At 56.6% G+C, this 25,762-nt stretch overlaps 2 protein-coding genes across 7 annotated transcripts in view; one reads left to right on the plus strand and one right to left on the minus strand.

The window, feature by feature from the left end:
• The window catches only part of PDE6D (phosphodiesterase 6D), a 38,671-nt gene extending 37,866 nt beyond the window's left edge, over positions 1–805 (plus strand). The window contains exon 5 of the mRNA XM_061348755.1: positions 170–805. Within this exon, the coding sequence (XP_061204739.1) occupies positions 170–251 (82 nt within the window). The 3' untranslated portion in view covers positions 252–805. The remainder of the gene's footprint in view (positions 1–169) is intronic.
• Positions 806–11,461: 10,656 nt separating this feature from the next.
• PTMA (prothymosin alpha) lies at positions 11,462–21,675 on the minus strand. Of its 6 annotated transcripts, none has more exons than XM_061348758.1 (5): positions 21,378–21,675; positions 15,912–15,983; positions 15,148–15,244; positions 12,520–12,593; positions 11,462–12,102 (listed from the first exon to the last, which is right to left on the minus strand). In XM_061348758.1, the coding sequence occupies exons 1-5, from the start codon at positions 21,465–21,467 to the stop codon at positions 12,055–12,057; spliced, it is 381 nt and encodes a 126-aa protein (XP_061204742.1). In that variant the 5' UTR covers positions 21,468–21,675; the 3' UTR covers positions 11,462–12,054. The 6 variants fall into 6 exon arrangements, with proteins under 6 accessions (XP_061204742.1, XP_061204743.1, XP_061204745.1 ...); XM_061348759.1 differs by having other exon boundaries at positions 15,148–15,241; positions 21,378–21,502; XM_061348761.1 differs by having other exon boundaries at positions 15,154–15,241; positions 21,378–21,482.
• Positions 21,676–25,762: the final 4,087 nt, after the last annotated feature.

The following is a 25,762-nucleotide window of genomic DNA, read 5'->3' on the forward strand; positions in this document are numbered from 1 at the left end:
CCCCTGGATCAGGACACAGTGCTTGTTGCATGTGGCTCCGAACCAAAGCTCCTGTTACGTGGGGGGACAGGCGACAGCCCAGGGTTGTGAGAGCACAGAGAGGAGCAGTCATTTTCTACTGTCATGCAATCTTGTAATACCTCTTCTCTCTCCTCTCTTCCTTCTACAGTGGTAATGTTATTATAGAAACCAAATTCTATGATGACGATCTTCTCGTAAGCACTTCCAGAGTGAGACTTTTCTACGTTTGAGATGGGGCTTTTTGGAGCTGTTTTAGTTTTCCTCCATACAGTTCTTGGTGCAGAACCCCCCGACTATCCAGTGGAAGACACTCCTGTAGGCGGTGACCCCTGGGGACCAGCTCAACGTGGGTTGTGACCTTTGCCCATCAGTTACTTTGCTTTCTCCTCTGACAAGACCAGACCAAACCCTCAGAGACAGGACCAGCTGCTCAGCGATGCACTGGGGAAAAGAGGCTGTCTCTGAACACGGGCAAACTGATGGTCATGGAGAACCAATACTGTAAATTACGTTAGTCTCATCCTTTGTACTTCTCTGGATCCTGGTATAATCTCCCATTTCCACTCACACTAAACTCTCAACACGTTTCATTTTTGGGGGATTAAGTTAACCTTTTCATTTTTCTCATGTTGTAGGTTTTTAACCTTTTACTGGATTCCTGTGTAATTGGTCCACACATCCTCTTACCTGAACTTGTAAAATAGACTGTGGTATCACCTAATGTAATTAAAACAACTTTCTCAATTAAAACATTCCTACCGTCCAAAGAAGGGAAGAAACGTTAGCTCTGTGCATTTTCCTTTCTGTTACAACAATGACTCGCAGTAGCCATGAACTGCTGTTGCTTAAGCCAGCAGCAGAACAGGACTTCCTGTGCCCCCCTGATCCTTGTTACATTTCTCCTCCTCCAGCTTCCCATGTTGAAAAGGTTTCATGACTGCTCTGAGCAAGGCTTCTCCTCACCCTCATTTCTGTCCGCCAGTCCCATAGGGCAGTTTGTGCTGTTTGCTATCACTTGTTTCTTGAGCAGCACTGCACACTGTTCTGCTCCCTGCAGAAAACCTATGTTCCCTGAGCCCCCCAGCATCAGCCCTGTGCAGGGCCAAGCAAACTGAGGCACAGCTGCCACTGCAGTGGCTGAGCCAAGCAATCCCCACATGTGCAGCTTTAATGACACATGGCATCAGTTTAGCTACCAAAAGCAGCCTCCTCAAGCCCTACTGCTACTCTTTCCCCCCTGTTGTTCATAGTTCTAGCACATGCTAATCTTGGGAAGACAGCATTTCCAGCTTCTGCTCTTAAAATATCACGGGCAGCTTTATGGTTGCTTGACACCATGATCAGCCTGGGCTTGCAGTTCTCAGGCACCGCAGAGAAATGAAATGCATCACCTCAGATCCTGAGTTCAGCCACTGGGTGTGCATGGGAGGAATACAGCGTGAAATTTCTTGAGGTGAATTGAAGCTGGACCATTAATCCCCATGAGGAGAGCGTTAGCCATTGTAGCAGCTTCTGCACGAGACCTCGCTGATGGGTTTCAGCCTGCTGGACTCATGGGGCTGAGACTTCTCAGTAGCATGGCCTGTGCTAGGCCAACCTTTACACAGTGATCAGCTGGTACTGCCTTCTGCACAAGGCGTGAACGACACCCAGTGATGGTATCTCCATCACAGAGGGGAGATAGGAGGTGTCCAAAAAGGGAAAGTATAAAAAGTGGGTGGTCTGGAGAGAGGTAGCTCAGTTCCAGGAGAGATGTTCCAGTAGATGTTCCCAGGGTAGATAGTTCCGGCTGCCCTGCGAGAGGGCCCCGGTGGGACGCGAATCCTGAGGAAGCCCGGGCTGGCTCCGGAGCCCCTTCCCTGTCCTCCCTCACCCTTCTGGCCTGGACTGTCCCAGTTCGTCCCCCTCGCCCAGTTGGATCCGGCCGGGCCAGCGTCGGCGGCTCTGCGGCGGGTCACTGCCGCCCTCAAGTGGCTCCCTGGGAGATAGCTGGCAGCTCTCCGGCTCGCGCCCCTGGACCAGCATCTCCCAGCGAGGGGCTAAGCCTCCCTTAAGAAACCGTCGGAGCAAACGCCGGGGCCCGGTCTGACGGCAGAAAGGCCCCGGTAGGGCAGAGGTCGGTGTGCTCTGACCTGACACCACCCGAATCCCGGGGAAGGACCCCCGTGCTGGGAGCAGGAACTTGTGCTTGGCCCAGGCAGCTGCGGGTGCCCTCCCGTAGGGCTAAGGGGCATTTGAGAGCACTGAGAGAAGGGGCAGGAGGCACTGCTAATGGGCTGCTCTTAGCATGCCCATACCCAGGGGCTGAGCACGGTGCTGGCAACTCTCAGTTCCCTTGCACGGGGCCATTGACACGGGGCCAGCAAAGGCACCAGCAAAGGGAAAGGTGGGACTGGAAGGGGCAAGAGAGGAGCAGGAGGTCAGGACCTGTGTGCCACTAACTGCTCATGTGTCCAGGGTGGTTCTCCCCACATCGTGAGGGCAGCCCCATGCCATCCTTTGTGCAAAGGCTGGTGGGGGGAGAAGTGGGTGTGAGGAGCAACACAGCAGTTATGCCTTTTGTCTACCAAAAGAGTCCCCACCCAGAAACCTGCAGCCTCATCAGGCATCTCTGGGCAGGGGAATTTCCCCCAGCAGGGTCCACATGCATGGACTCTGCACAAGGGGAGGGCCACATGGTGGCAAAAGGGGCAATTCTGGGGTTAGAACCTGGCTGGGGCAGGCGAGGAGCCTCTCACCAGGCAGGGCCATTCACACAAACCCTGGCTCACCTGGAGATGCTGCTTCCCAGCACATGCTGGAGCTGCTGGCATCAGACTGGCCAAGCAGTGCTGGGGAGAGGGAACCGGCCGAATTCAGCAGCAGCAGCAGCCATTGTGAGTGAATCCCAGCCAAGACCCGCAGCTTCCTCTGCTCATTGCTCACAGCCAGGGTGTTTTGGGCTCAGCAGCTCCCATGGTGGGTGCAAGAGCCTTCAGCCACCAGCGTGCAGTGGGCATTTGTTTCTGCAACAGCCTCGAGGCTGGGAACATGCCTGGGAGGCTGCTCCCCACCACAGAAGGCTCACCCCGAATGCTGGAGGGAACCTGGCAGCAACAGCAGGGTGGCCCCCTGGAGCCCAGGTACACAGCCAGAGGCAACAGGGGCACACTGGGAAATAGAGGAAGGATGGAGAAGCAAGTGGGAGCTGGAGCTGTGCACAGAATGGGGGACTGCCATGGACAGATTCAGGGTGAAGCTTGTGCAAAGCAAGCTTGATCCTCACTGCCCTTCACCTGGGAGCCCTCCCAGCTGGGGTTTGGCACATCTGCTGTTCAAAAGCAGCGAGGCAGCATGGGAGGAGGGTGATGCACAACAGGCTTTTGGCTTTAGGGGAGCTCTCTGCATGGTTTTGTGGTCCATCACACCACAGGGGCTCCCTGAAGCATGGGCATGGATTATGGCAATGAAAAACACCAGTAGGGCTGGCTGCAAAGCAGGACCCTGACCCTGGGCAGGTTGGGGTCTTGCCTGTGTGCTGCAATGCAAACAGGGCAGCTCCTCCACACCACACAGCAAGCACTAGGCTCTTAAATCCTTGCTGCCGACAGGCAGCACCATCAGTGTGTTACCTACCCCGGCTGTCACCGGGGAATCTCGGCTGCCTGAGTGCCCAGTGAAGTGGAGCAGGGCTCCCGCTGGCACGGTGCCCCAGATCTGCCCTGCCCGATAACGCTCAGGCGGGAAGCAGAGCCGTCCTAATGCGGTTAATGAGCTGATGCCCGAGAAAGTTACTGGTGAACAAAAGGCGCACAAACAGCCCAGGGCCACGTTATGTTCGGTGCCTGCTCTGCTACTCTTACCTTCCTGCGAGTGCAGGCAGCACAGGCAGGTGGCAGGGAGCGCGTGGCAGCAGGCAGGCAGGCAGCAGGGCCAGCACCGTCCTGTTCCAACTCAACCAGCTCCATCCTCCCCCAGCAGCACTGCGAGGGCGGCAGGAGGGCTGGGAAGATTCAAGTCCCTCTGCCCCTTTTGGGGGGCACAGATCCCGCTCCTGGATCACTAGGACAGTGCAGCTGCACAGATCCCGCTCCTGGATCACTAGGACAGTGCAGCCAGGCATCAAACTGCTTGCACAAAGGGACTTCAGGACTGCCAGGTCACTTGAACACAGCCCCTTCCATCCTCGAAGGCAGGAGGGCAGCCAGGGCAGAGGCTGCCAAAGGGCCCCTTTTCAGCTGAAGGTGCCAAACTCCTCTTGCCCTAGGGAGCCTCAGGCCATCAACCCTGTCGGTGCTATGGGATCTGGATGCAATCTCTGTTGGGACTGAGCACTCACCTCACTCCACTGCACATCCGACATCCACCACACCAGTGCTCCCCACCAGTACCCCACACTGTGGGAGGGGAGTGGGGCAAGCCATCACCACAGCCCCTCTTGCAGAGCTTCCCATTCTTATGGCACCCAGCTCTGTGCCAAACCCAGCCTGCTCTCCCAGTGCCAGGCAAGGCAGGGAGTGTGGCAAGCACCTGAGGGAGGTGAAGAGCTGGGAGGGGATGAGCTGGGATGCAGAGGCAAGGAAGGAGAGCACAGTAGGACTTGTGCTGCAGAAAGCTCTCCAGATGTCCCAAAAGCCAGGCTGTAAGGGTTGGCATTCCCTCAGGTGTGTAAAAGGGGAACGTTGACAAGCTGTGGGATGGGGTCACGCTCACACCAGGTATGGAACATGAGCACCAGGGAACTGTGGGAGATGCTATGAGAATGAAGACCTTGACAATGAGAGACTTACAGTGCTGGGGTCATCCGGCTGATAGAGAAGCAAAAGTGGCACGAGGATTGGGCAGAGGCCTTATATCCATTGGAGGAAGTGGCAAAACCAACAGCTGAGGCCAGGCACATTAGGCTCAGGAACAGGGAAACATCTGCACCTCGATGCTTCCTGGGATTCTCACAGGATATTCCCTAACATAGAGCAGGGCACAGGGAAACAGGCGAGTTCTGGCTGCCCCAAGCCAGGGGACACGCTGTGCCACCCGTCCGTCCTCACCAACAGCATGTTAGGGTCCCCTGGCAGCTTGGCCTTGGCCAGTCCCGCCGGTGCTGCCACAGCTCGGATGTTGGGGTGCTGGGCTTCCCCATCCCACAGCACTAGATGGTGCTGCAATACAGCGGTATGGCCTGGCCTGCACAGCGCATGCGCAGAGCCGGCGGCCGAGGGGGAAGGACTCTGGCTTTAGGCCACCGCGTCAGCCCCGAGCGCAAGGGAGCCACGGAGGGGCAGCTCTGTCCGCTCAGCGTACGGCAGGCAGGCTGCGGGGCCAGCCGGGGTGGGACGTGCCACCAGCTCTATCCCAGGTGAGCAGCCCTTGTGCTGGACCAGATACACCGAACCCTCTGCCAGCCCAGAGCCCCAGCGTTATTGACAGGCACAAAGTAAGGGCCAGGGTGAGATGTGCCAGCAGCTCCCACAATGCCTTTGCTGGGAGCAGCCTGCACTGTGGGGTGCCCCAAAGCCCTCCCATGGTGCAGCAGCTCCAGTAGGTGCTACTTGCTCACCCCTTCCTATAGCAAAGTTGTGCTCCCTGCTCCTGCCTGCTGTTCACCCCCCTCCGGGAGGTCCCCATCCTGGAGACCGGCCTTTGCGCTGAGAGTTGTCCCCAGGGAAACAGCATCCTCACCTCTGGGGGATAAGCAGGGCTGGGAGGGGATGTGCCCCTGCAATGGCTGTGGTTTGACTCACCAGGGCTCGAGGCTGCTGGCTCTGAACCCCACAGCAGGGTCTGAACCCCAAGTGGGGTCACACTTGGTGGTGTAGCAAACCCTGGGCAGCCTCCACAGGCTCCCCACGCAGGACCACACTGCCTGCCAGGCAATTTGGAGCCACATCCCTTCTCTGCCTGTGGACCCAGGGTCTGGCAGTGCCTCAGCTGCTTGCTGCAGAGGGGATGGCTCATACTCGCTGTGGGTTGTCCCCCTCAGCAGTGCCCATGGGTCTCACACCAACTGAGCACCCAGGTCCCCAGCTTTGTACACAAGCTGCATCACCCCTTGCACCTCCTGCCCTAAGTCATGGAAGAGGGGTGCTGGTTTCCAGCTCCCTGAAAGACCAGGGCCAGAAGCCTGCTCTGCCTGCAGCAAAGGAGAGATTGGTGTTTACAGAGCTTGGAGCACCCCATGCCCAAAGGGAGGCGGAGGACCCACATCCCCACCTAACACCCAGCTGGTATGCAGAGAGGCAGAGCCCCTCACCTTCAGGCCTCCTTCCTGGATGGGAAAGGACACATGCAAATACCCCATTCCTGTGGATTTACAGCCTGAGGTCCCCATCCCCATGGATTCTCTAAGGACTAATTGGGTTGGACTTTCTCACCCCCCAGCTGTCTCCTTTGCATTGTGCTTCCCTACAAAAGGGGTGCAAGAGCTTCTCCAGATCCACACTCTGAAGCACAGCACTCACCGCTTCCTCCCAGGTCTGTTCCTGGCCTCCAAGCCCACTGCCACCGGCTACCCCCCACCCCGGCGCTCCAGCTGGCCATGAACAGAAGCCATGGCCCTCCTTGGTGTCTGCAAACCTGAGGGTCCCCCACAGCCCCTTTTCCTGCTCTCCTGCCCTTTGGAGAGGTTCAGCTCAGCCAGACAAGATGGAGCAGCCACTGGCGCAGGGGACGATGGAGGATTCCCAGTGTCTGTGTAGGAGTCACTGGCAACCCAGCCCTGCTCCCCAGAGCACGGAAGAACTGGGGTGGTGGTCCCAGTGAGATCTGGCAGCAGGTGTTAGCATCCGGCTGCGTTTCAGAGCTTGAGGACCTCCACTGGGCTGGGGCCTGCCAGTTTTTTCCACCAGTTACAGCACCAGAGCTGCCCTGGCTCACTGAGGGGGACATGGCAGCTAGGGACAGGGCAGGAACCAGATCTCCCACATCTACTCCCAACATGGGCTGGGCTTTTCTGCTGCTGTGCAGGATGAGACAAGATTGATCAATGGCCCTGGGCTTCCCCAGCCTGCTCCTGAGGCCTCTTCTCCCCTGGGACACCTCACACCCTGAGCCGGGTGGCAATTGCTCTGCCAGAGAAACAGCTCTTCATGTTCACTTTCAACAGCTATGCCCCAAAAGCACTTCTGTGTTTGTGATCTTGAGGATTTGTGCCTGGAAGGCAGTTTCACTCATTAGACTCTTAAGTAGATGCCAATTATTTGCTCAGACACAAACTGCACTAGTAACCCTGGCCATGTCTAATTTGGAGTCCAAGTACTGCGTTCCCTACAGACAAGTTCTCCACCAAGCCCTCAAGGTGCTCCAAATTTCATTAAAGTTGTCAAGATGCAACAAGAAGAGTTTTGGATGAGGCTCACAAAGCTACAGCTGGTGCAGTTACAAGCCTGAGCTGATGAAACAGGCCCTAACCCAATATGGGCAGGAGGTCAGAACTGAAGATACATCCAGACCCAGTCCAGTTGCCTGCAGGGCATGAGCTCAGCCCTACCAGTTATACTGGCTATGAGCTTTCTTTGTACGGCTCTGGTCGTGCATCATAGTTTGGGCCAACCATGTGGATGCTCTCTCAATTCACCTGGACACACACTGGACATTGTTGCTCCATTAAAGGGCCAGCCACAGCAGAGTCCTTGGGAAGGGCTGCCCTTGGTCAAAGTAGTCACCTCTACACATCACACAGCCTAAGTCCTTCCAGGCTTGTATGAGGTACCCTGCAGCTCTCCTGACAGCTACGTTTGGGAGGTACTTGGGCTATCTTCAGTGCTCAGCAGCCAGCTAGCACAGTCAGAACAGCTTCAGTCATTCTTATCCATGATCTCCAGGACCAGTGTGATCAGCAGCCCAACGAGGATTCCAACCACCCACATCGCACAGGTTACATCTGCAGGCAAAGAACAGCACAAGAAGTTTTTCTGCTCTACAGGTTACAGCTGAATGTGCAACCTGTGAAGCTCTTGGTCAGGGACCAAGCATCACAACACCATGCCTAAAGGCACACAATGGCCACATGCTCTTCACCTCCAGTCCCATGGCTTCAGCACCCTGCAGAGCCTGACTCTCGTCACCAGGCAGCAGTGGAGATCATCTGCACACCAGAGGTAGGTGTGACCCCCCAGGTCCCAGCAGGCAGCCTCCAGCATAAGGCTGGCTCACCAGAAGGCCATTTCTAAGATCCTCAGGGATGTCGTCATCAGGAACAACTCCTGCAAGCCCTCCCCTATGGAGGGGTACCTGCTCCTATTTCCAGCCCAAGACATCATCCAGGCAAGCAATCTCTGCAGCATTTTGGAATCCCCCAGAAGGCCCCGTGTGGCATTAGGCACCAAATGAGATGCAGAGCCACCTTCAAGCCCCTCTAGGACCTCACAGGCAGGAAGCTTTCAAAGACACATCACTCCTCTGCCTAATAAAAGCCTCAAACAGAGGCAGTTACACCACTGAGGGACCTTTATACCCCTCGGAGGGGTGTGGCTGTCCCTGATTGGCTGGCACAGCTTACAGGTGGCAGCTCCGGATTGGCTCAGTGCAGTCTCCCTCACACTGTGATTGGTGAGCTGCTGCTGTAAAGGGTGAGGCAGCAGCAAAGACATGTGGAGGCACATGGTTGGCTGAGGGGAAAAGGCAGGTAGCAGGCTGGGATTGGTCAGGCCTTGGTGCTGCTTGACTGTGGTTGGTGGAGACAGCATGAGGAGGGGGAGGGAAGTGTGGAGGCGAAGGGATAAACAGGTGGCAGCATGGGATTGGCTGCTAGGCTGTGCTGAAGCATGGGGATTGGCTGGGATTTGATGACCCAAGCAGTGGGGCTGAGGGATTCCTGCAGTGGCCCATGCACTGAGCTGTATCCACTCTCAGTCCCCAGTGCTGGGACCAGCCTGCTCCCCTTCTCTGCTCTGCAGCCAGGGAGTTTCTGCCCTCTGCACTGAAGACACAGAAGCACATCCAGAGGGCTGCCAGACCTCCCTGACACCCAGCCACGATGGGTTAAAGACAGGGTACGGAAACACCAGGGCTGCCCTGCACAGCTGGAGGCAAGGGAGCCAGCCTTGCCCTCTCCATCAGCAGTGGCCATAGGGCACATGGCAGCCGGGCAAGGACCAGGAGATGTGGAGGTGGCAGATTCCCCAGCCTGCTCTTGCCTCACCCCCCACTGTGCCATGCTCTACCCACTGCCAGTCTGGCTGGCTGCAGGCAGCCACCGGTTTTACCCACATGCCAGACCCAAGAAGACACTACTACCCAAGACCCCCAGGTCTTGGGAGGCTGTGAGCTGTAGGTCAGGTCCTGCTCTGCAGTGGGGGCCAGTAAGGTCACTGGTCCCCCAGACATCACCCTGCACAGGGTCCCCATGTGTCGGTGACACAGAGCTGGTTCTCACCCGCTCCTCAGCTGCAGAAACTGATTTGAATAATTTGCCTCACAAATCTGTGAGCACCACCTCAAATCGCACATCACCAGAGCCCCTCATGGTGCACAAGCCATGCACCATGCAGCCATGAGGAGACAGCACAGCTCCTGGCACCGCACAACAAAGCAGCACCTACCAGTATGGCAACACTCGGTAAGGCTCAGCGGCGCTGTTTGCTGCTCCTGTGTTGTCACACCCCATCAGGGACATCAGAGCACCTGCTAATTAAACCTGGCGCTGGCCTCCAGAATGCTAAGAGCATCCCATCACCCAGGCACCTGACAGGCAGGGCTGGACACTGCCTGTGAATTGAGGCAGTAAATCTGGTAAGTTATCAGCTAGCACCACAATTAGTTGGATAATTAGGGACAAGGAGTGAGTTTTTGAGCTTGTTTGCCACGGGTGCAAACACAGAGTAAGTGACCTGGCTGCTGCTGGGGATCAGGAAGAGCTGTGACCAGCACACTGAATGCACAATTCCTCTTGGGGTTTTTGAAAGGTTTCTTCTTTAAGTAAAATAAAAATCACCCCCCCTTCCCCAGCATCTTAATGTTAACTCCCAGGAACTGCACAGTGCGATAAGGAAGCAAGAGCATCTGGCAAGGCTTCTGCACAAACCCAGGTCAGCAGGGCAAGCGCAGTCACCCGGGTGAGGGTTTGGGAGGCACAGATAGAAGGCAGGTTCCATGCAAACAGCCTCCACACACCTGGCAGAGCCAGCTGAGCTTTTCAGAGCTCCAGTGCTCTAGAGAGGAATGATGAGTTGAGGGAATTATGCAGTTAAGCAGTAGAGGTCTAGGTGAAGTTACAGCACTTCTGGTTTAGTTAAAGCGGACAAATCCCAGCCTGCCTCCCAGGATCCCACCACCAAACCTCTGCTGACTTGGCACCCCAGATAGAGCTGGGCAGCCAGTGCAGGCTGGAGCAGCCTTCAGGGGCCACCTCTGGCTGAATTCAATCCCTGCTGAATGCTGCCTCCCCCAGCACACATCCTAACCTGCTGCCAACGATGCTGTAAACAAGCCTGTGCTGCCTCACGCAGCCCAGAAAGTGAGGCATTTCATAGAATGGGTTGGAAGGGACCTTAAAGATCATGCAGTTCCAACCCCCTGCCATGGGCAGAGACACCTTCCACTAAAAAAGCCCCGTCAATCTGGCCTTGAACACTGCCAGGGTAAGGCAGTCTGATCCAAAACTTCACCGCTCTCACAGGGTCTTCCTGGTATCACCCACTATCCAACTACAGCATTAACTCACCCACAGCAGACACTGAAAGATTTTGGGGGTGGGTTTCTTGTGCCCACTGCTCCAGCCCAGCACAGTCCCCAAGTCCAGTTGTAGATGGACAGGATTACTGAGCATCCCATACCCATGCACCCCAGCTCACCTTTATAGAGCCTACATCTGCAGTGGTTTCCTGGCCTGACCTGTCCCTACCACTCCCCAAGACCATGCACAGGTGATGCTGGGGCACAGCTGCAGCAGCCACCAGAGTACAGCTATGAGAACACCTTGCCCCAGGGATAGCACAGCACTGTGCTGCAGACACCAGCTGGGCCCAGAGCCCCCAGACTCACCTCATCAGCACTCTGCACCTCTCAGCTCTTGCTCAACCTAACTTCTCAGCCCAAGTCCAAAGTAAAGAAAGGAAGGCAGGCAAGAAAGAAACAAAAACCAAAACCAAATGAAAACGAAAACAAAAAGCAGCAGTTGGGAGGCAGCCTTGTTAGGACAACTCAGCAAAATAAAATTCCGGTTTATTGTTGGACAACATTGTTTCACACATACATCAAACAGGCCAAAAAAAAAAAAAAAAAAAAGGAAAAAAAAGGAAAAAAAAAAAAAAAGAAAAAAAAAGACCAGAACAAAAAACCCCCCCAAAACCAGCAACTTCATAGACAGAACCCCCCCAAAACAAAACAAAAAACACAACAACAAAACAAAAAACACAAAAAAAAAAACAAACCTTTTTATCTTTGGCCTTGCCACCTCATACAAACCACAATCTATGGTACAGCTAAAGTACAATACACAAAAAAAGTTACTGGAATGCTCAGATAAGATTGTAAATTTTTTTTTTTTGCATTTTTGTCTCTTTTTTAATTTTTTTTTTTTACAAGGTTTTGTTTTATTCTCCTTTGAGATAATGGTTTGGGCCTGGTCACACCACAAGTAAAGTCAGAGATAGGTAACAAGAGAGATATACACTTCAAAGCCCCCCTTTTGGTCAATCCGAGATCACTTAAAAATGGCGGACCTCCTAACAATATGTACAAAAATATAAAATGTAAATAAAAAATACAAACAAATTCTCCTTTAAAGTACTTTTAAGAAAGAAAGCAGGGCCTTGAAGTTTTGGTGCTTGGGGGGAGGGTCTGTGGGAAAGGGGGGTTCTCTCCCCGCTAACAGGCGAATCGTTTCATATGGTCATTGAGTGGCAGCGCTGCGCCGGGGGGCTGGGGTTCACTCTACTTGGTGAGGATGACCACGGCAGAGGGGGGAGGAAGGGCTGTGTGTGTGTCGGGGAGGGGGAAAAGGGCTGTAACGGGAGCGAAGGGGGTCCCAAGGGTGAAAAGGATGCGCTGGCCTTTTTTTGTTGGTTTGTTTTCCTCCTTATTTAAAAAAAAAAATAATAATAATAAATTTGCTGCCTAGTCATCTTCATCGGTTTTCTGCTTCTTGGGATCGACGTCGTCATCCTGGAGGGAAAGCAAAGCCATCAGGAGAGGAGAAGTGGAGCGGGGCTGGGAGCCCTCTGGCGTTAGCCACAGCAAGGTAGGCAGCCTGGTTTCAGGTCCCTCCCCCAGCACAGGGACAGGGAAATACGAGAGTACTTTCCTTGTGCAAAATCCTCTTTCTCAGCCAGCTCCGGAGCCCCTGAGCACCGTGGGACTCCCCAGCCAGAGCCAGCAGCTCGGCACAGCCAGAGCTGACTGACACCCCCACTAAGCAGGCCAGTGTATAAACAGAACTGGGCCACACCCCTGGAGAGGCACGGGAGCACACAGGCAGGGTGTTACAGCCCCACAGCCCAGCCTGGCCTCTGGCACCACTGAAGCTCCCCTCCAACCCTCTGAAGACACAGGTGGCTCCAGGCAGCCAGGTGCTTTTCCTACCTCATCATCCTCAGCTGCCCTTTTGCCTGTGGCTCCCTCAGCTTCATCATCTTCATCACCATCCTCTTCCTCACCTGCATGGAGAAAGGGAGGAATGAGACCCTCTTGAAAGACCCCCTTGAGACCTTCCTCTTGGAAGGTTACAGGACCATACACCTTCCCAGTAAGTTTAATTCCGGCTCAGCCCCACAGTGATGCCCAGCATTCCATCTTCCCAGCTGGCACAGACAGCAGAGCCTGAAGACACAGGGGATTTCAGGGCATCCCCCACTGACTTGACCCACCCAAGGGGAAATAAGGATTGACAGTGTGAAGTCTGGCTCACACTGTGCTTGCAGTGCAAGCAACGGGACAGCAAAACCAGCACCTGCCACAAGCACCAAGATCACACATGCACACTAAAAAAGTATAAAATGCTTTCCAGTGGCTGCTCCTCCCAACTGCTCCAGATTACTTCTGCTTCCCTTCGCAGCTATTAGTCCATCTTTAATGAGTTAAGAGAGCCAGAACGCATTAGTTCTGAGTCAGAACACTTTCCAATTATCAGAACAGCAGACAAATGTTACCGACTTATCTTGCAGCCAGAGAAGAGAATGAGCAGAACTCTGGGCTTTGACCCACTTCGATCTCAAATAGGCCAGTGGATCAGAACAACCTAGTCTATCACCTTTGTGCAGTTTTGGGGGGTTGGGGGCAAGACCAAAGGCTGCAGAGGAACAACAACCTCTTGGCTGCCAAGATGAGTCTCTTGTGTAACAGGAGACCCTACTAAAACTTAGAGCATCAAGGCCAGTAAGCTGGCTTTAAACCACGGCCACGAGCCACACGTATAGACAGCTGGGGGGATTAAGGTCAGCCCATCCTCCCTTCCCTTTTCCTCTCCCCAGCATGCGCCCAGCGGCAGCATGGCCCATGCAGGGGGAAGGACCAAGATTAGCTACCAGTGATGGATCAACACCCCGGCAGCCATCACATGCACTGCGCCGGTGGGCAGGTCAGGTGACAGTGCCAAGCTGATTGGGAGCATTTTTAGTTCTTTGAGCTGCTTTAAGCAAAGCAAATAATGAGATGGGATGGGGACAAGGGTGAGAAAAAACACACCCAAGATCCCCTCTGCTGTCAAATTCCAGAATGGAGCTTGGCTGCAAGTGTTGGACAAAAAAGAAAACACACAACAACCTGATACAAGCTGCACTCACTGTCCTGGAATCTCTTTCCTGCAGCATTCAGCTGCTCAGGTGCAGCTCTCAGGCAGGGATCACCCAAGGGCAGCAGGCACGGACACACAAGAGCCCATGCAGGATCCCAGCGAGGTGTTAACACCTCCAAGCACTGTGTGCTAAATTGTGCCTGTGCTGGGAACAGCAGGCCTGGCACCGTGGGACTGAAGCTCCCCAGGCTTGTCACAGCAGTATCCAAGCAACACTTCCACCCCACACACACATGCCTGTGGCACACACATCCCCCCTCCTGTCCAAGGGGAGGTAAGGAGAGGCAAGCATTCCCCCCCCCCCAGGGCAGGAATGGAAGTAGATGGGTTCAGGACAGCACATGGCACCTGCTAAGCCCCCAAGGGTTAAAATCCCAAGTATGAAGAGGACCAACCACAATTCCCATCTGTTTTCCTAGTGAATCAGCAGACAGAAGGCTGCTGAGAGCAGAGTGCTACCCCAGAGGCAGCAGCTTTCCCTGCTTACACTGTCTGAATAGGTGCTGGCCATTACATTTCCAGCCCTGTCCCTGTCTTCCAAAACTAATCAAAAGTTTCATAGGTCAGCACACAGACTGAAAATGTACAGGGAATTAACCCACTAATAGCTAATCAAGGGCCCCAAGTTCATTCTGGCACAAGAATGGTTTTCTTCTCAGCCTTAACGAGTGATAAAAATAAACATTATTCATCCAAGCAGATCTTGGGGAAAAAAATAATAATAATAATAGCAGGGAGAGCGAGAAGCGATTTGGCAAATCACTGCTGGATCTCTGGTTGCTGCTGCCAAAACCCACTTCCAGGCTAGGTCCGGTTGGGAAGCAGGGGCGGGCAGGGAGATGCAGGACACCACAGACAGGGAAGGTTCAAAACAAGCCTGTCAGCTCCTGCTGAAGGGAGAGGGACGAGCCACAGGTTCCTCCACCCGCTTTCACATGGCATCCACCCCAAGAAATGGCTGGGAAAGAGATCACATCAGCCCCTCAGCTCTGCAACAGCTGTCCTGTGAACAAGGACAGCGATATCTGTCCTCTGTGCCTGGACCAAGGCACAACCACCACAGCTGTCCCCATCCCACCAGCCAGCACTTGCTCATGCAGCAACCTTGTGATCACAGGACTTAAGGGCAGGTTTTGCTACTCGCACAGAAGGGCTAATGCGCTTATTCAGCACCACAGTACGGTGCTGTCTGGCTGGAGGAGGGAGGAAGGAAGGAATCTGCCCTCAACCTGCTGGAAGGGATTCAAGACTGACTTCACTCCCAGCACTGGTGGTTCAGGCAAGCGAGGAAGGAGTGAGCCCGGCTGCAGCCGCGAGGGGGAGATGCTGCTTTTGGCTCTCCTCTGCTTCCCAGGAGTCAGCTGTGCAGGGCAGGACACAGCAATGGGACGGGGACACGGGGAATAAAGAAAAGTTACCATCACCCTCTTCCTCCTCGTCCTCTTCCTCACCACCTTCTTCTTCTTCTTCGTCTACTTCGTTGTCAGCCTCCTGCTCTCCATTTTCCTCGTTCTCCTTGGCAAGACAAAACATCACTTAAAAAAATGCACTGGGGAAGGGAGAAGGGGGAAGAGATGTTCAGCACAAGTGTGCGTCCCCATCTTTCCTGCCTAAAGCAAAGCACCAGCCCATCAAAGCCCCAGGCACGCATCCCGGTTCCTGCCTGCCTGCCTCCACGAGGCAGACAGCCCAGGCACAAAGAATTAAGTCTAGAGTAACTTGGGGCTGCAGCTTCTAGTGGAAGCAAAGGCTCTTGTGACACACTAAAATGTAGCAGAGTGAATTTCCCCAGCATGTTAAAAATAGGAAACCAACCGGTTACTTGTACACAAGGTGTTTCCCACTCAACTAATTGTAACACTGTAAATCTCAGGTTTGGGTTGGCTTTTTTTCCTCTCCCAGGGCGTAGGAAGGAGGCGGCACTGGACATGGCCTCACCCAGCTGTTGGGGAGGGGGATACAAGCCCAGTCCTTCCTTTCTGCACACAGAAGGCTCAGGAGTGTCTGTTGACCCTGAAGCACCAAATGCTCAAGGCTCTGCAAAGTGCTGCCATTTGGAAAGGTCGCCTCTCAGCAAGGCTGTGGACAATCTCATAGAAAAAAATAGTGAGAAGAGAGAGGAGAATAAAAAGGAGTACTGGTGCAAGGGCTGCCTCTCCCTGCAGGCTGTAGCCATACTCACAGCATTGCCATTGGCCGGTGCATCTCTACCATTTTCTGTTTCTTCAACAACTTCCTTCTTCTCTTTTAGATCCTGGAAGAAGCAGAAAAAGCACACAAGTCACTCTGATTCTAGCTGCCTGGGTCAGAGAAGCTGCAGACCAGGTGTGAAAAGCAGTCTAAGAGAGCAGGAGCTGGTTTCTCTTCACGCCCATTTGTTCTGCAATTTGGTCACTGCATTCTGACTCTTCCTTGGGAACAGGAGAGCGTGGGGATGAATCTCAATTCAAGTCAGCCTTGCCACAAAGCAGCTATCTAAAGAAGAGATAGCTCTATTTCACCTCTGAGCACCCAAACACAGAGCACTGGCCACCTGCATATGCTCAACAGCAGCAGAGCTGGCTGACTGCCCATCTTAACACAGTCCACGCAAGCTCCTGCCACGCCACGGAGAGCCAACAGCCCCCCTTCAACACACAGGGGCTCAGCTGCCCCAGGGCTGCGGATGTCCACAGCTGCTCGGTACCTTCACAGTGGGAACAAATCCCAGGGACTCATTATCTGACACTGCGGTCTCTGCCTTGCCTGGGGAAATTCAGATGGCAAATATTACATGCCTGGTCTTCCTTGAAGCGGCAGAAAGGAGACTCCAGGATCCAGCTCGCAGCTGTAAGTGTAACAGGATGGGCTGGGGGAAAAGTCTATTTTTACACTGAACCACGAGCCGTGCCTGGCTGGTTTGGTTCAAATCACCGTGAGCAAAGTGAGAGGAGAGCTTGTGTGGTTTTGCTATTGATCACTGTCAAAATGTCATGCCAAGTCACTCAGCAAACAGGCTGAGAGGATCCAATTTTATGTTCCCGCATAAAGAACACTTGGATTTAACGCTGGCATCTCTGCTCACATCCTCCTCCCCTTCTGTTCCTCCATCAGCTGGAGCAAGATCCTTCAGTACAAGGAGTATTCCCTCAGCCAAGGCTAGCCATACAGCTGGCTTCTGCAGCAACCGTGGTGTTTAACACACCTCGCTGCCCTGCTGCAGCACGAGCAGCTTTGACCCCCTCCCAGCTGCCTTGCAGTCTTGCAGGCACTTTCACTCCTACTAAGCCACTATCACTTCCTTGTGGAAACACTGTGGGTAACAGCATTGCCCTGGTCCTGCTGGTGTGACTCTCAGTCTGTTTTGGGAGGGTTTCTACTACCCAACAGACTGCTAAGGTGGGACAGGCAGGAGTTATTTAAGCCACTTGGACCCAGAGGGGCACACAGAATGTTGCCGGTGGTGCCCAGCCTGCCAGCACACTGAGGACGCCCTAAGCTCTGGGGTGACTCCACCTGTTGATCAAGCCTCACCTAATCACACCAGCACCCCAGGAATCTGGAGTAGAACAGAACACCAAAGCTCCCTCCTCACATTCAAAACCCAGGCCACTTCCTTCACAATTCCACCCTAGTCTTACACCATCGATGGCTCCTCTATTTCCTGAAGACTGATGACAACCCTGTAATTTCTCATGCACTGTTGCACTGCTGCATTCTGCAGCCATGGCCTCACATGAGACACACAGGCATAAGAGCAACAAAGCATTTCCCAACTTAAACACAGCACAGAGCAATCAGTTTCCATATCTCACTATGCCGGTGGTTCTGTTCACAAAACATGAGCCATTCTCCCAGCAAAGGAACACTTCATTCTGGGGGACACCAGCTGAACAAGTCTCCAGCACCGACCTTTCCCACACCACTGAAGACACACTCAGTTTAATAACTATGAGGGTGCCAGGTCATGAAGTTTGTGCTAGCAACAGGGCTGCTGAGAGGGCCACAGCTTCTCTGTCTCCCCTGGTCCAGTCCAACACAAACACGCAGATGTGTGCAGCAGCCTCCAAACAGAAGGCTGTACCGCTGCAGCTCCAGAGCTTTGACAGAGCCTCTAATTATAGGTGTGGTGAAGCTGTTTGTCCACAAGTCTCGTTTAGTCATGCACCGACTGCCCGGGCATCCTGCCTCTGCTCTGCTCCCGAGGCGCGAGGGCCAGCAGGCGGGATCCCAGCAGGAAGGCCCGGGTGTGCCGCTGCCCGAGCAGGGAGCCGCGGCCATCCCCCTGGCACACACACGTTCCCCCGGGGCGGCGGAGCAGCCGCTGCCGCTCGCGCCTCCCGCCGGCAGGGGGCCCCCTCGCGCTGCCACGCGCCCGGCGGCCGTTCAAACAGCGCGCCACTCTGCGCGCCCCTCTCATTGGCCGCCCGCCAGGGCGCCGGCCCGGCGCCCGCGGAATGACGGGAAGTGTAGTCCCGGCGGGGGCGTCGGACTCCCGCTCCCAGGGGGCGGCGCGGGCAGGGCCGCACGTGGTGGGCGCCCGGCGGCGGACGGGGGCGGTGCTCGGAGCGGAGCCACCGCCCGAGCGGGGCGGGACCCCCCTCCCCGCCTCCCGGGAGGGCTCCGGACGGCAAGGAGGGACGAAGGCGAACGGCCCCGGTGCCTCGGCGCTTCCCTACCGACATCGGTATTGGTAGGGAGAAAGGGGGTCACCTTGCCGCTGTGCGCGCCTCCGCCCGCCTAGCAGCGTGGATACTCGTACCCCTCCTGTGAGGGCGAGCCAGGAACGAGGCCCCCTTCCCCCCACGCTGTAAAGGGCAGGGGAAGGTTAACGACAAACTTGGCCCAGTTCTCCCGGGTAGGTACGGGGATCGACCCGCCTCACTGGTTCGCGGCTCCGGGGGAGCCGAAGGCAGCGAGGACCGAGCCGCGGTCCCGGAGCTAAGGCGGCGAGGGGGAAGAGTGTACGGCTGCGGGAGCGGGAAACAGAAGTGAAATCGAAATTTATAAGAAACGGTGTTTTGCTGGCATTTTTCGCAAATCCTCTACCGTGAGGGGTTTTTTTTCGCCAATCCCGCTTCTCCGGTAGCGGCACGGCCCGGTGCCGGACGGGGCGCAGGGCCAGGAGGCCCCCGGGCACAGCCACCCTATCTCCCGCCGTCTTCCCACGCACACGCACAGGCCGAATCAGGTCCCCTCGTAACTTTCCCGGCCGCGGCCCCGGGGCTCGACGGAGCGCAGCACCGCCTGGGGCCTGAAGGGAACGCAGCCCGCCTGGGAGACCGGCACCCCCGGCGGACGCTCCGCGGCGGCTCGCAGACAAAGGCGGGCGCCGGGAGCCGCAGCGGGGACTCCGGGAAAAGACTCTCCCAACCGGCACCAGCGCTCCGTAACCGCTCACCATCACCTCTAGCACTGACTCGCAAAGTTATCCCTCTGCGAGTTCAGCCCGGGGCCGGAGCCCCCAGAGCCGTGGGGGCTGCGCGCGCCGGGGCAGCTCCGAAAACATCAACTGTCCACCACCCCCTACCCCTCTCCCCTCCCGGCAGCACTGGTGCAGCCCCCTGCTTTCTCCCCGCCTCTGGGGGGGGGGTCTCCGAAATAGCAAACACACACACCAACCGGGGCAGCTCTGACACAGCTACTGCTTTCCCCCCCCTTTTCCGGGGGGGGCAATTCCGAAATAGAGACTGCTCCCCGTCCCTCCGGGGGCAACAGCGACCCAGCGATTAACCTCCCCGCATCAATCGGGGTGAAACTCCAAAATAGCAACCGCCCCCCACCCCCTTTTTCGGCAACAACTCCACAGCAGTCACTGCCCCCTCCCCCCTCCAGTCCCTCCGGCGCACTCCCCCCACACCCGCGCAGGGACCGCGACCGAGAGGGACCCAAGTTTGACGGGGCTGTCAAGCTCCCGCAGCGGATTGAATGAGACGAGCGCCGCCGCCATCCCCCGCCGCACACGGGTGCCGAGCCACAGCCGTGCCCCCCCACCCACCCGCACACACACGCACTCCCCGAGCTCCATCGCGGCGGGACGGCATCGCGGCCGCCCTCGGGAAGGTGGGAGTGAGCGGGCCGCGGAGCCGCGCGCGTCTGGCGACACCGGCGAGGACAGCGAGCACGTTTCCCGCACGCTCTAGACAAAGAAACGGCGCAAGAGGCTCCGCGCGGCGGCCCCGCGCGGAGCGCGCCGCCAACTTCCACCGGGGGCGGGGGACGAAAGAAAGGGGGAAGAAGAGCTGGGGGGAAAACGAGGCGTAAAAGGCAATTTAAAAAAAAGGAAAATATTTCAATATGCGAAAAAAATACCACAAGCGTTTGGGGAAGAAAAACCCTCGCAGCCGGTAACACGGCGAGGGGCGGGCGGCTCACCTTGGCGGAGATCTCGGCGCTGGTGTCCACGGCCGCGTCGGACATGGCGGGGGCGCGCGGGGCTGTGGCGGGGCTGTGGCGGCGCGGGCGGCGGCGCGGGCAGAACAATGCCAAGATGGCTTTGCGCGAGTCAGTGGGGACTCACGCGGCTCCACGGGCCCTCTTATAGACGGGGGGGGCGGCGCGCGCGCTGCCCCGCGCCGCGCCCATTGGCCGCGCGCGCCGCTGCCGCCGGCTCCCATTGGCCGCGGCTCAAACAATGGGCAAGGCCGCTTAAAGCGGCAGGAGCCGGCACCCGACGACACTGCGGCGATGAGTTCGGGTCCGGTCTCAGCGTTATGCTGAAGAGCGGGTCAGTGGGCGGGAGAGCCACGCCCCCTCCATCCCCGCCCCTCCGCGCTGCCACGCCCCCACTGCCTCCGCCACGCCCCGCCGTGTGAGGCGGCGGGCGGGCAGGAGTGAATTCATCTTCCCCCCCGCCCGTGTGTGTGTCCCTGTCCCCCGCCGCAGCCAGACCGCATGCCTGCGGAGGGGCGGGAGGCGCGCCCGCCCGCCCGCCCGCGGCGGGGAAGAAAATAATAGGAGTTAATAGTAATAATAACAATAACAATGCGGGAGAACCGGTGCTGTTCCCCACCGTTTCCCTGCACCCCGCGGTGCCAGAGCGGGCGGGTGATACCGGAGAACCGTCGAGGGGTAGTCGCCGAGGGGATTATTCGTGTGTTTGTGTGTGTGTGTGTATGCGTGTGTGTGTCCAACCCGCGCTGTGTTTTCAGCGCCGCAGAAAGTTTCACCACAACAGCCGTCAGCGGCAGAAGGGTGGGAGGAGGCGGCCAGCCGAGCTCACCGGGGCTGCCGGCCGCGGCCCCTCGGAAACGCGGGATTCCCATCCGTACGTTTATTTTACAGTTAATAAAAACGGACTCGGGCCACCCCACCGCCCCTTTTCACCATGGCTACCACACACCTTTTGCACCCGGAGTTTCCCCTCACTCCCCCCTCCGCAGCCTCTTGTTGCACCAACACACATTCCCCCCCCTCCGCGGGCACCGGGGCCACCCCACACTCCCCTCAGTCAGTGGGGTAACGGGGCACCGACACCGCGAGCGAGAGGGCTCTGCCACACTCAAGATGGCGCCGAGAGCCCTTCGTGGGGTAACCACGCGGTTTTCCCCCACCTCGGGAACCGCTTCGCTGCCCGTAACGGCCCCGCGGGCGAGGCGGCGCCGCGCATAAGCGCCCCCCGACGCGGAAAGTACAGAGAAAGGGGCGAAAAGATGAAAAAAAAGGGCACCTCTAGACGGAGCAGCACCTCTGCCACACTCAAGATGGCCGCCGGCACAGGGCTATAGCCGGCCAAGCCTGCTCTCGGAGGGCGGGACATAGGGATCTAGCGATGTGGATTGGCCAACAGCACAGAGCGAACGCTGTGCTGACGCTTTGCGGCTTCTTACTGGCTGGAGCTCCTATCTGTCTAAAGCGAAGTGGCTTTGAAAACCCGGAGAGGGAGCGAGGCGGAGCGTTGGAGCGGAGCAGGAACTACCTGGCCCGGGTATTGGGGTACCCCACAGGGGCGTGACCCTCGGCGGGACTGCCGCGGGCGGAGGGTGCGTTTCTCGTTGCCGGGAGCCGGGCTACCCTCGCGTTGCCTCCCACAGTTTCAGGAGAGCTGCGGAGAATCCATGGCAGCCTCATACCGCCTGGCACCAGGCGTCGCGGCACGAGGCATCATGGCGCCGGTCTCCCTCATTGCAGCCCCTCATGTCCCTGGGCTGTTGGGCACCGGGGGAACAGGGCCGCGTTTCCGAGACAAAATATCCCTTCCACAAAGCACAGTAGCACTGAAAACAGGCTGGTCCTTTTCTGGTGGCACCGTGGCGCATTTTTCACCTCAGCGTCCTGCCCCTCGTGGGAGAAGCCGTGAGGTGTCAGTGGGGGGTATCGGGGCCTCAGGGAGGAGGCAGGAGCGGGAGCCCGAGGGCAGAGCCCTGACACGGGAAACTCGCTTTGCGTCAGAGACGCTTCCCACACAACGGTGCCCCGATCGCGGCTTTCGGGCGCTGCCGCTTAACCGGTGTTTGGTCAGGAGGGGCCTTTTGGGGGACAGCAATTTCTCACGTTTGGATGTCCCGCCCTAACCTGGTGGCGGAGCTGGGCGGGAGTGGGGCGAGAGCCTCTCCACGCACCACGGGGAAGGACAGAGCAGAGGAATCCGGGATTTCTGGTGGCTGCTGGCTGCGCCCCTCGGTCGGTGCCAGCTGCTCTCTGCTCCCGGAGACGGCACTCGACAGCGGCTGTGGGTTTGGGGCAGGTTGGAAACACGGCTGGAGGCAGGAGCGCCCTCTGCCACGGTCGAGTCTGGCGCTGGCGGGCAGCGAGTCTCTTGCTTCCGAAAGAGGAAAGAAAAATGCCACCCAAGCCTAGCTCTAAAATAAAGCACTCTTGCTGCAACTTGGCTTTAGTGCGTGCCTTTTCAAAGTAGGGATGTTCCTTTGGGCTTGGAGTTCCCACGTTTCATGAGCAGTTAAGAAAATAAAAAGAGATGTGGGATATTTGGGAAGAAAATTAGGAAGTCTCAAGGGATGGTCACAGCAGGATCCCACTAACGACGACGGGAGTGGGGAGAGAGAACGAGCCCAAAGTGGAAGCAAAACCCCCTTAAACCACTCAGCTTCGGAAATCTTGTATAGCCCTTGCTGCTGTCCCTCTGTGCGGCGGGATAGCCCAGTTGCTGCGTGCTCCTGCGCGTCAGGCAGAGGCACAGGCTCAGTCCCGCGTTTTACGCCTCAGCAGTCCGAAAAGAAACAACAACAAAAAAAACCTGTTGCCTGTAAAAGGCAGCTGCTGCGCTACCTCTTCTCCACCCCTCTCGGCGGCTGGGGCTGGGGAGCGGCTCCGCAGGGAGCAACGAGAGGAGGAGAAGGAGGCTGGAAGGAGACTTTATTCTAAAGTGCCCGAGCATCAGGGACAGAAGTTTCCAGGGCTGAACTCTGCCTGCGACTTCACTCCGACTGCGGCAGCGATCTCTTTGGCAAAGGAGGTGCCAGAGGAGGCGGTAGGAGTTTTTCCTCTTCATCGTCTGTTTCCCTGGTTCAGCAAGTAGCAGCCTCTCTAATCCCCGGCGAAGATCCTGCTGCTCGGGCGATTATTTCATCGCGGCAAGCTGCTCCTCGGAGGAAATTCTCATTACACTCTTCGGAGAAGCAGGGGAGGGGCGACTGTCACTCAGCTGCTCTGGAAAAAACAGAGGGATGAGCCTGCAGCATCCCCGGGCTCCGGCGCACGAGATGTGGTGGTGTTTCTAGGTCAGGCTGGTGATGCGGGACGTGAAGCTGGCAGAGATGACATCCTCGCTGTGTCACCTTCTGTTCCTCGATGGGCAAAGGTTGCACACGGGGGCCATGGCTTTGTGGACGTTTGCTGTTGTGGGGCCTGAAGGAGCGAAGGAGCATTGCCAGGAAGGCTGGAGGGCAATGATGAGGTCAGAAGGGGCTTTATGGGTGCTTACAAGGAGGGAGTGGAGGTGTGTAGAGCAGTGGGGCTGGCTCACGGGTGCAGGAAGCATATTTGTGAGATCACGAGGCCAAGGCTGAGACTTCACTACAGAAGACAGATTGTGCTTGGACAGCACCAGCCACCACAGCCCAGAGGAGGGCTGATGAGGCTGCCCTTCTCCCCACATCCCGGGTTGCCACTGCTCAATCCATCCCTGTGAGCCACGTAAACAGGAGGGAGGTGGTCCCTGTGGCACACTTTCCTTAAGGGATGGAAACATCAACTTCACCTTTCCCTGGTTGATTGCAAAAGGCCCAGGCGGGCACCACACTTCTGCTCTCGGCCATCCCTGCTCCGACACGCACTCTGCCCCCCGTGTTACAAAACGGGACTGACTCACCGGCCTTTCCCAGCCCATTGCTCACGGAGCCTGGAGACATTTGCAGGGATCCCTCAGAGGGATGTAGGAGTCTGGCTGCTCTGCACCCTGCTGACGGCACCCAGGATGGGACACTGTGTCCCTCCAGCAGTCCCCTTGGGCCTCTGTGTGGAGCCCGGGGTGAGGACAGCTTTCTAGGAGGTTATCCCCTGAGACTGGCGGACATGGGAAAGTGAGTGTGACCTCTCCAGCTTCCCTGACCCTCAGCAGGCAGTAACACAATGGCTCCTTGATGTCTAAGATGTTTGCTGCCTTTTCCACTGCTCTGTGAATGCACTGCCCTAGCTGATAGGGAGGTGGTGACAAGGGAGCACCTTCTTCTGGCTCCCTCAGCTGGGTGCTGGCAGGAGCCAGGGCCAGGTTGAGGGCAGCAGTACACCCCGGTGCTGCTACTAATCCTGCTCCTGCCTCTCGGCAGCAGGGACACAATGTGGAGACAAGGGAAACCTCCAGTTTGGAATGATGGCTTTTCCAGGGTACCCACAACAGCAGGAGAAGACCCAGAATCACTTCCCTCGCTGCCAGGGACTAGCGCCAGTGATGCCACAGCCCAGGAGCTAACCCTTTCCTTCCCTGCCTGCATGCCAGGATGACTGCAGCTTAGCCCTGGCAGGCTGCTGGGGGCCTACAGCCTGGTTTGAAGGCAACAAAGCTGATTATTGCCTTTCTGTAAAGTAAAGAGTGAGGAGGGCATCAGGGCAACCTGCCCCAGAGGCAAGGGGAAGAGACCTGGGCCCCAGGATGTGGCTTGGGGAAGCTGGAAAAAAATTGTTTCCGTCTTAATGAGTTTTCTGGTTTGGGTTGTTTGTTTTTTCCCCCCTGGTTTGAAGGCTGGTTGTGACTGTGAGCCCGAGTGAACAATGCCATGGATCAGACTCAGGGCAAGGGCCTATCACACAGATTACACCCACACCCTGCACCAGGTTTGGGCCTTGGGCCAGAGACATGGTTTCGCTCCTTGGGGCTCCCGTCCCATTGCTAAAAGTGATGCGTGGAAGAGTGAGCAAGAAGGTGGGAGGGAGGAGGCGAGGCCAGGTTCTCTTCTCTCCTTGCCTCTCCCAGTGCTTTGCAAACACAACGTCTTTACTCTGTCCTCAGGAGGACAGAAAACACTCCCTGCACATGTTTGAGGCTGGATGCATGTTGGGGCAGGGATCGCTGTGTGGTTTAGCCAGCCCAGGCACATGACCCCAATCGTGCCCTGCTCTCCATCTCCCTTCCTCTTGCTGTCCCCAGGAGAACACCTACCAGGGCCACTCCAAGGGAGTCTCCACCCGACCAGGGCCAACCTTCTGCTCCAAGCCAACTGTGAGGCACTGATGGCCATCGTCCTGCATCTGTGAGGTGAGACACTACCACTCCTTCATCCTCACCCTTCCTTGCCACATTGGCACCCCTGGGAGAAGACGGACACAACGTGCACACACATACTCACAAAACCAAACTCTGGATCAGTATCAGAGAGAATTAATTACTGGCTCATGCATATTCAGATGAGAAACTCAGCTGAACCTGGCGGCAGTTTGGTGCCTGGGGCGGCCCTGGAAAGGAGAATTCCTCTGGAGAGATATAAATCACTGCTCCCCTCTATTGCTTCCCTCATGGAGTGCTACCTCCTGGGGAAGACTGAACCTTGATTTGCTTTTTTCCTCCGTCTTCGTTTTCAATCTGCGCGGGGCCCCTGTAATTACAATGGGCTGCTTTAGGGCTTGAGTTATTTATTGGGTAACAGCGACACACCCACC

The sequence above is a fragment of the Neopsephotus bourkii genome, unplaced genomic scaffold (genome assembly GCF_033783945.1).
Source record: "Neopsephotus bourkii isolate Nb327-2 ecotype Australia unplaced genomic scaffold, CSIRO-AGI_Nbou_v1 NB_369, whole genome shotgun sequence".
Taxonomy (NCBI): domain Eukaryota; kingdom Metazoa; phylum Chordata; class Aves; order Psittaciformes; family Psittacidae; genus Neopsephotus; species Neopsephotus bourkii.

What these genes read in the sequence shown, in the direction of transcription:
- PTMA (XM_061348758.1), bottom strand. Translation starts at nt 21,467, where the DNA reads ATGTCCCGCCCTCCGAGAGCAGGCTTGGCCGGCTATAGCCCTGTGCCG. An exon ending in CGAGGAGGAAGAGGGTGATG is followed by an intron (nt 12,594 to 15,147) that starts GTAACTTTTCTT and finishes TTCTCCATGCAG; the next exon opens with GTGAGGAAGAGGATGGTGAT. An exon ending in GGGCAGCTGAGGATGATGAG is followed by an intron (nt 12,103 to 12,519) that starts GTAGGAAAAGCA and finishes CTTTCCCTCCAG; the next exon opens with GATGACGACGTCGATCCCAA.